The sequence below is a fragment of the Rhagoletis zephyria genome, unplaced genomic scaffold, assembly GCF_001687245.7.
Source record: "Rhagoletis zephyria isolate East Lansing unplaced genomic scaffold, Rhagoletis_zephyria_1.1 Rzeph_scaffold_18905, whole genome shotgun sequence".
Taxonomy (NCBI): Eukaryota; Metazoa; Arthropoda; class Insecta; order Diptera; family Tephritidae; genus Rhagoletis; species Rhagoletis zephyria.
The window spans coordinates 1-9,594 of NW_016175966.1; the positions used below are offsets into that span (position 1 = coordinate 1).

The following is a 9,594-nucleotide window of genomic DNA, read 5'->3' on the forward strand; positions in this document are numbered from 1 at the left end:
AGTGTTTTTAGAAAAAGTGTGGAATTCGACACTTTGTTAAAGTCAGTATACTTTGCTTCTAAAACGACTCGCAATTTGACGATTTGCCCATTTGCGTAAATGCATGCGCAAGGTATTGTAATTGAAAAACCAATTTCGCACATTCGATAGTTTGACATGGTAGCGACGTTATTTAGAATCCATTAATAGTTGCTTGTAATATAAACGATCCATAATTTCTAAAATTAATGAACCAACAACCTTTTTTAAACACACTATTTACACTGTTGCGATAAGCAACTTATGAAAAAAATGTAATTTACATTGTCTTTGTTTTTCAAAATTTTTGCTGAAACTAAATAAAGAAACTTGAAACTAAAAACTATTATTTATTTTTTTTTTAGTATAACCTGTTCAAACTCATAATCGTGTTCTTTTACGCCTCCTCACCGGTGAACGCTTCAAGTGATATTCATTGTCATCATCGATCTGCAAATAATCCACGAGATTTTCCCACATTTCTTGCTCTCTGCAAATACGAATTTCGGCACTAGAAGGAATATTTCAATAAAGAAAACAGCAAAAGCAAGCAAATCCGCCAGACAGCGCAAGATTAAAAGTAAAACGCAATGGTAATGGATGCAACTCAATCCCAACAACCATCTCCACAATCTGTTGGCCGCGAGTTCGTGCGCCAATACTATACTCTACTTAACCGTGCGCCAAACCATTTACATCGTTTCTACAATAACAACTCTTCGTTTATACATGGCGAATCGACTTTGGTTGTTGGCCAGCGCAATATCCACAATCGCATACAGCAGCTAAACTTTCATGATTGTCATGCCAAAATAAGCCAAGTGGATGCTCAAGCGACCTTAGGCAATGGTGTTGTTGTTCAGGTGACTGGCGAGTTGTCGAATGATGGCCAACCTATGCGCCGTTTTACTCAGACCTTTGTCTTAGCATCCCAGTCGCCGAAGAAGTACTACGTTCACAATGATATCTTCCGTTACCAGGACATGTATTCGGATGAGGAAAATGATGGAGAAACGCGGTCAGAAAACGATGATGAACATGACCAACAGCAACAGCCGGCTCTAGCTTCTACTGCTGCTCCCGGAAGTGAACCAGTCGTATTGCAAGTGGGCGCTGGAACGGGGGCTGTAACTGTGGAACCACAGCAACAGCAACCAATTCAACATGCTCAGCTTTCAGCGCAGGTAGTGGCCACACCAGCAGGTGCTGCGGTGTTACCCCAGCAACAGCTAGGCGCACAGGCTACAGGCGGTGCACCACAGCAACAAGCTATTTACTATTCAGTGCCAGCTGCTGGTGGCTGTCCTGTGCCTTTAGTGGCAGCCACAGCACCACCGCAAGGAGCAGCCGCCGTGCCATTGGCTGCACAATTTTCAGCTGCAGCACCCACCCCTAGTGTACCACAACAGGTGCAGCTGAATGGCGTTGTTGGCCATGAGGATATATTGTCGGCTGCAAATCAGCAGCAGCAGCAGCAACCAGGTGCAGGACAACAACAACTAGTCGCACCGACTGCTTCCCCTGTGGTCCCGCAGCCCGCAGGAGGTAGCGTTAATGTACCGACACCCGTTATTGCCGCTCAAACTGTCCCTGCTGCTGGCATTGCTGCTGTGCCAGTTGCTGCATCCACTACAATTCCACAGAACTCGGCTANCTGCTTCCCCTGTGGTCCCGCAGCCCGCAGGAGGTAGCGTTAATGTACCGGCACCCGTTATTGGCGCTCAAACTGTCCCTGCTGCTGGCATTGCTGCTGTGCCAGTTGCTGCATCCACTACAATTCCACAGAACTCGGCTGCAAATATAACCGGCTTCCAACAATCAGCCCTGTTGCAGCCGCATGTACTTCAACAACAGCCATTGCCGCAGCCATTGGTGGCACAAACGCTGGCATCACAACAATCAACGACCGTAGAGTTCGAAGATGGTGGCATTAGTCCTCATTTGACCAGTGGTGTTGAATCAGACCCTCGCACAGGATCGGCTAATATATTAGCAGCAGCAGCTGATAATATACAAGTTGTTGATGATTTTAAGGCGATTAATGAACAACAGCAACAGGAAAAGTATGAAGCCGCTAAACAGCAACAACAACAACAGAACGAACCAAAAACGTATGCAAATCTCTTTAAGTCGACTTCATCCTCGCCGAGCGGTTTCGTTACTGCTGCCATGCAGCAACAGCAGCAACTCCAACAACAGCAGCTATCGTCTAATAATACGTATCAGTCGACGACAACCATTTCCTCTACCACATACTCACAGTCCAACTCCAACACTACTTCTTCGCTCTCGGTTTACAATACGCGCAACAGCGACGCTTCATCATTGCGGCTAGATAACAACAATTTTGGTTCGGTTTCGCAAGGCGGTCCACTGCCGCAGCGTAGCAATACATCCCGAATCAATAAAGGTAAATAAATAATGATAACAATTTCCTTCCTATCTGATTGTATGGTAATTTTTGTTAGAATATGAGCCGCGCCGCACCAGCAATGCGCAACAATCCGACAACCAACAGCTATTCTTGGGTAATATACCACATCATGCTTCAGAAGAAGAGCTGAAAGCATTGTTTAGTCGCTTCGGTCAGGTACTGGAGCTTCGGGTTATGTCCAAGGCGAAAGCTACCAATTTGTTGAGCGTGCGATTATTGCCGTTAAGTATTTTAGGAATTAGCCTCAGTGTGTTATGAGTTACTCGTTCTTGTATGGACGGAAGTCCAGCTTCCATTAAAATGCATTTCAGTGGTGAAGTAGGGAAGGCCCGTATGCTTCTCCGAGCTGCTGCGTGGTATGCTGGTGTTATTAATTTAAGCTGACTTTTTGAGCAGTGCCCATAGATTGTTAGGCCATAGTCCACTTTTGACAGGATAAGTGCTTTCGTTATGATTATAAGCGTTGTTGGGTGTACAAAGCAGTGCTTCGACGATAGGTACTTAACAATATTAAGGCGAGTTATTAGGTTTTTTTTTTAATATAAGTACAATGATCTTTGTAAGTCAGTTTTTTATCGAAAATAATACCTAAGATTCTTAAGCTATCGCAGTTCGCAATATTAACATTGTTGATACTTAAATTAAGCGGTTGACAAGCATGTTTATTACAAAGGTGTAACATTTTACATTTTTCATAAGAAAGAGATGCTCCCGAATTCTGTGACCAAACGGAAATGTCTGTAAGGATTTGATTAAAATCCGTATGTACTTGTGATAACTCTTTACATTTAGTGAACAAAATGACATCATCGGCATAGATTACATAGGATATTCTTTTGTAATTATTAAGTATGTTGTTAATTTCATCAAAAGCAACTATAAATAGAACTACCGAGAGCGGAGAGCCCTGAGGTACGCCGTTTTGAAGCTTGTGTGTTTTAGAATATTTATTGTTAACTTTTGCGGAGAAAGTTCTATTTGTCAAAAAATTCTTTACGAAATTATAAATTCTAGAACCAATTTTCCATCTAGCAAGTTGCCTCAAAACTACGCGAATGCCGATCCTGTCGTAGGCTTTTTGGAAGTCTAGACTAAGGGAAAAGACGTGATTTTTTGTTGCGATGGCATTGGAAACGAAATTTTCGAACGATAAGAGGGCATCAATTGTACTATGACTTTCTTTAAATGCGTATTGATTGGGACTTGTACACCCTTTAGTAACTACGAACCACATTATCCGTTTTGCGACGATTCGCTCTAGTACCTTGCTCAAGCAAGGCAGAAGGGATATCGGCCTATACCCGGAAGTCATTGTGGAGGGGCCATTTGTTTTAGGGACTGGAACCACTATGGCATGTTTCCACATGTGCGGAAATATACCGTGTTCGAAAATGTCGTTATATAAGTCAATAACCCTTTCTTTTACTTGACACGGTAAATTTTTTAGCATTGGATATGATATTCTGTCCCTGCCGGGTGTTTTACCAGACATCGCGGAAATTGTGGAGTCGTACTCAAATGTGGTAAACGGACATTCAATCCTGTTGCTAAGAGTAAGTTTGGTGGTGTTAATGTACTCATTGCTGATGGTATTATATTTTTTTGAAATAAACTCTTGGTTGAAGTTGGAGTCTTCCGAATACTCCGCCCAGATAGTCGCGAAATGGTTGGCCATTTCTTCTGGCGCGTAGATAGGGCCCTGGTTGGTATCTAAAAACTGTATGGTGGGGGGTTTGTTAGAGCCGGTTAGAGTTCTGATGTCGGACCAGACCTTTTTTGGATTTGAGGTAGGGTTTATCGACGCTGTTATTGACTCCAGGCTTTTCCGTTTAGCTTCCTTCATGTTCTTTTTGAAAATCGCGTTCGCTCTTTTGTAGTTAATAAGATTATATACAGACCGATTTCTCCGGTAGGTATACCAAAGCCTCTTTTTTTCGTCTCGCAGGCTGCTCAGGCTTGCGGACCAGTATGGAACTACTTTCTTGAGTTGTTTGCTTTGAGTTTGTGGCATTGAAAAGTGTGCAGCGGTACGGATAGCTTTCTGGAGTAAACTAGCTTCTTTATTAACATTGTTCGACTTTGGGGCCTGAGTGATCATTGAGAGGACCACTGTTTTAAATTTGGACCAGTTTGCATTCTCTGTCTTAAATTTTGGCTTCGGTTTGCCGGGGTTTGAGATGGCGGATGTAAGTTTTGTAACCAGAGGGAAGTGGTCACTACCGTGCAGGCAGTCCAGTGTGGAACACGAAAGCTTTGGGGCAATACTCGCTGAGCATAAAGCTATGTCTACATGCGTGAATGACTGGTGTGTGGAGAAATGCGTGGGTGCATTATCGTTGAGGACAATAAAATTGTCTGTGAGGATAAGATCTTCTAACACTCTCCCTCGCTGATTTGTTACCCCGGAGCCCCAGAAGGGGCTCCAGGCGTTAAAGTCTCCAGTTATAATCAGGTTTGTTTTAAAATTTTTAATAATATTTTGTAGGTCTTTTAATTCAAAAGTTTGTTGTGGTGGGATGTATGTGCATAAGACTGTGATAATAAATCCTAAGTTAATTTCGATAGCAATAGTTGATATATCTGATTGCACCTGAATTTGTTTATGTGGAATATCTTTCCTTACAAGGACGGCAACGCCTTGTTTACCGGATGTGTTTTGAGGTAAGTTAAAGAAATAATGATTATACGAATTTGAAATGGTTGTAGTTTTGTTATGAGGTAAGTGGGTTTCCTGTAATGATATAAGTGACGGGGAATGTTCTTTTATGAGAAGTTGAAGTTCGTGCGAATTATTAATAAGTCCTTTGATATTCCATTGCAACAAAGTGAAAGTCATCTCAGTGGAGGACAAAAGACAGACAAAAAGAAGGGAAAATAAATCTTTTTTTTTTTTTAGGAAATATCTACATCTGAGTCTAGTGATGTAGATTGTGAAGTGAAATAATCGTTATTTTTCAAAAGCTGCTTGGTAAGGCTAGTAAATGGCGAGAAACTTAAAGATGGGGTTGGTTGTGCCGGGCTAGCTTCGTTGCTCGCGGTTGCTGACGATGGAAAACTCTTAGTGGTGACAGAGGTGTTTGTGTTGTTGCATATGGACTCCGATAGTTCGTTTTCTGTGACTATAGGTTTAGGAGTTTTAATGACGAATTTGTTGCTTACTTTTGGAGTAATATGTGGAGTGGGTAACGTATTCTCTATGTGGTTTGTTTTTAATGTTGTTGATTGCATGTTATCAGTGGGGGTAAGAGAGGTTGATTGTACATTGAGGGGTACATTGGCTGCGTTACTTACAACGCCAGCAAAAGATGATGGGGATGAGGTTTGGGGTAGCTGTGCTATGTATTTATTTTTAGCTTGCTTCAGTGTGCATTTTTGCTGAATTTTAATTTTCAGAATTTCCTTTTGTTGTATGAACTTGGTGCATTTGTTAGAATTGGAGGGATGTTCGTCCTGACAATTTGCGCACTTAGTACGTATGCATGCGCTGTTGCTATGTGGAGGGAAGCTACAGTTGACACAAATAGGATCGTTTTTGCAGTACTTTGCAGTGTGTCCCAACAATTGGCACATTTTGCAACGCATGGGATTTGGGATGTATTCCCTTACTTGAGCCTTATGCCATGACACATTGATTGACTGAGGCAAGTTGTAAAGGTCGAAAGTTAGTAGGACAACACCACTATTTTCCGATTTATTATCACGTTTTTTAAATTTGTAAACGGACACTACGCCTTGCTGTTCTAAGTTCTTCACAATTTCTTCTTCTGAGACGTGGTTGAGGTATGGGGCGTATATAGTTCCTTTTACAAAATTCAAGTTATCGTGATACTTACACGTGATTTCGCAAAGTCCTGCCAACTGTTTGGCGGATATAAATTTTTGTGCTGCTGTTTTGTTTTCGACGAGAAGTAGAAGATTACCATCACGAAGCTCCGATACGCTGATGATATCTTTGCTAATGATGTGTAACGATCTTTCAACTGCGAAGCATGAAAAGTTAGTCAAGCGTTTATTCTCGTCTTTAGAGGAAACAACAATATATTTTGGGTCAGACTTTGTCGAAACCAGGTTAGGTAGATTTGGGAATTCGGATAGTTTTTTCCGCTTTTTGACTGATGGGGGACTAGGAGCTAATAAAGCAAACCTGTTGTCCCCAAGGTTAGAGGCCCTACGGGCCATTATAGCTGGGAATTCGCACCTGCAGCAAATTAAGAAAAAAAAACACCTGCACGTGTAAGTGAAAAAAGACACGAGGTATTTGTTTGTTTGTTTTTGTATTTCACTGACGGGCTATGGAATAGCAGAAAAAGGGAAACACAGAAAAACAACCGTTCGCACCGAGAGCTAGTCGACGACTGTATTATGTTTTAATTTCATATGATTTCTCTGCAATATAATTCTAAAATTAAGCAATTATGTAAGACGTATCATTTATGTTTTATTTTTAAGATCTTGTAACATTGCACAAATGCACGTGATTAAAAAGTTATATACAAAAATTTAATAAATAGCAAAATCTATTTGGCTAATGTAAAATGTTCGTTATCATTGCTCTCTTATTACTCCTACAGGATGCTTTCGGGATGTCTCTAATGAGAGCACTCCTTTATTGCTCGTTCGGGAGGAATATGGGATGTTTTCTATGTGCACTCCCTTGTTGTCTTTTTGGGAGGTTTCTGGGAGGTAACTATAGGAGTACTCCCGTATTGCTCTATTAGGAGGTTTGTGGGATGATAATTCTGTGTGTGCTCCCCGATTGCTCGTTTAGGAGGTAAAAGGGATTACTCCCCCTCCTAGGACATCCAATGTTAAAGGGAGTATACAAAATTACATGCTTATACACAGAAGCATAGGGAGCAATGGGGAGTATTCGTATACTCCCAAGGGAGTACTCACCGAGCAATCGTACGATGCTCCCAAGTTCTACTGGGTAGGTACATATGTGTACTATATATCTAAAATGTTTATGTACGTACATGTCTAGCGGTAAAATCACGCCATACGTATACAGTATAAATAGAAGAACAACTTTGTAAGCAGCTAAGTTTTTAAGAGGAACGAATAAAGAAAAAGTTTAAAAGCGTCCGCTAATAGAAATTCGCATATTCAATTTTTATTTCCTGTTGTTGTTGTAGCAGCATACAAGCTCCCCAAAGGGTTTTTGGGGAGCGTTGCTGGAGTGACAGTCCTTGGCCAAATATAAATCTGGGTCGTTCCGGTTACGTAGACCCGACTGTCGTGGGAGAACTGTCGCTAAAGTTTCGCAACAGGAGTACTCACCGAGCAATCGTACGATGCTCCCAAGTTCTACTGGGAGTTTTGATTTTAAAATTATATTGTTGGCAAACGTCGGACTGCCTCTCAATGGTTTTACCTTGTGTAAAAGCCAGAACACCAAGTGGTAAAATTATAAATATGTATTATATTTTTATCATGATTTAAAGGGTTATTGGAACGAGAGCTTGATCGCAAACAAAATGGGCAGAAGAGTTCTAACATACAAAGCGTTAAAAACACATGCACGTATACGTATTGTTGAACATAATTTTTTGTTTTTTAATATATAGTCGACTGGGTAAAAGATTGTTGTAAGCGCAATTTTGACGATTTTTAGTTCTAGATGCAGTTATATATTTTGAAATACGGTCTTTCGATTGGTGTTATCGGTTTTCAGATATTTCCTTTAGTTTCCGAGATATTGACAATTTTTTCTATAATTAAGTAAAATTTAGTGAGTGATGCAGCCATATTAAACTTAAAAATGACGTTCTCCATTTTTGGATATCTCCTTTAGTTTCCGAGATATTGAGTAAAAAGTGTCGTTAATTTAGTAAAAATTTTGATCACATTTTGTCGTATTTCATACAAAGTGGCTTCCAAATTGCGGACAAATGGCGCTTACGACAAAATTTTACTAAAGAAAATCCTTCATAAACTCAAAACTAATTAACAATAAACATTAAAAACTAACAGCCTCATTGCGAGAGTCGTGCCGAATGCAAGTCGTTTTTCGAGAGTCGAATCGTATCGAAAATTTAGCGCCATTGCCTAAAATTTCCACTCGACTAGTGTATTAAAACGGAAAAACTTGGCAGCACTGCATAGTTTTCGACAATTTTCGTCGTTTACTTATTTCAGCACGACAGTAGACAATGCTAATGTTGTCGAGTCGTACAATTCAGCCTAATTTACGACTTACGCAATGAGGCTGTAAATAATTTTGTGAACTAGTAACATTTTCAGAGACTTTCGAGAAAATCTATCTTCGCGGTTTTGAGAAATTGTATTCCAAACTTCAATCGCGATTTCCCACAACCTACCGAAATTAACATACGATAATCGTTTACCCAGGCGACGATATGTAAAAGAATGTGCCGCCAGTTCTTGACAGCTGTTATAAATGTATGATATGATATGCTTAGTGGCAAAGGATTCTGCTAGTGATTGGTAATAGGATGTGCAAGCGGTTACGACATGATGTCTATGAAGTAGTACTTTCAGCACTGTAGCAAAATCATCAGATATCAAACTGACCGGTGCCATACCCCAGCGCAGAGGCTTCACATTTTCGGTGGTTGCTTGTTCAAATGAATTAGTCTATGGGCCTTGTAGTAGTGGTTAGTTTGGGTTGGTGTTTTTGTTTCCGCTAAGCATTTGTGTGCAATATTTTAAAAACTCATGTCACAGGCCAATGAAAACAATCGGAACAAGATGAACTCGCCTTGTAAACAATTTCAATTTGACATTTTAAACCGTGACGCGAATTAAAAAAATTTGATCACCTGATCTAATAACATCACCTTATATTAATCCCGCTTAGATTCAGTGTTAGCATTTTTTTGAAATTTTGAAAATTTAATCTTTGATAGATTTTTAAATAGCCTTAAAAGGGTTGTTGTTGTTGTAACAGCATACAAACTCCCCAAAGACTTTTTGGGGAGTGTTGCTGGAGTGACAGTCCTTGGCCAGATATAAATCTGGGTCGTTCCGGTTACGTAGACCCGACTGTCGTGGGAACGCCTTAAAAGGGTAAAACTAGTTACTTACACATTGGGACAAGCAATTTTGAACTGACTCAGCATCTTCGTAAGTAATAAAGCCGAAATTCTGTGGGTTCCTTACACCAGGTGGTAACTTGCCAT

At 40.5% G+C, this 9,594-nt stretch overlaps 2 protein-coding genes across 2 annotated transcripts; one reads left to right on the plus strand and one right to left on the minus strand.

The window, feature by feature from the left end:
* The first annotated feature begins 18 nt into the window (after positions 1–18).
* Positions 19–2,885, plus strand: LOC108380322 (protein bunched, class 2/F/G isoform-like). Its single transcript, XM_017636693.1, has 3 exons — positions 19–1,608; positions 1,751–2,428; positions 2,487–2,885. Exons 1-3 carry the CDS (start codon positions 609–611, stop codon positions 2,708–2,710), a joined length of 1,902 nt encoding a protein of 633 aa, XP_017492182.1. The 5' UTR covers positions 19–608; the 3' UTR covers positions 2,711–2,885.
* A 2,459-nt stretch (positions 2,886–5,344) lies between these two features.
* On the minus strand, positions 5,345–6,022 carry LOC108380321 (nucleic-acid-binding protein from mobile element jockey-like). The gene has a single exon (XM_017636692.1). It carries the CDS (start codon positions 6,020–6,022, stop codon positions 5,345–5,347), a length of 678 nt encoding a protein of 225 aa, XP_017492181.1.
* Positions 6,023–9,594: the final 3,572 nt, after the last annotated feature.

Bases quoted from the DNA above. Each gene is read 5' to 3' on its own strand.
- LOC108380321 (XM_017636692.1), bottom strand. From the start codon at position 6,022: ATGTGCCAATTGTTGGGACACACTGCAAAGTACTGCAAAAACGATCCT.
- LOC108380322 (XM_017636693.1), top strand. From the start codon at position 609: ATGGTAATGGATGCAACTCAATCCCAACAACCATCTCCACAATCTGTT. The intron at 1,609-1,750 runs CTGCTGCTGGCA...CTCAAACTGTCC, and splicing joins TATTGCCGCTCAAACTGTCC to CTGCTGCTGGCATTGCTGCT. The intron at 2,429-2,486 runs GTAAATAAATAA...AATTTTTGTTAG, and splicing joins TACATCCCGAATCAATAAAG to AATATGAGCCGCGCCGCACC.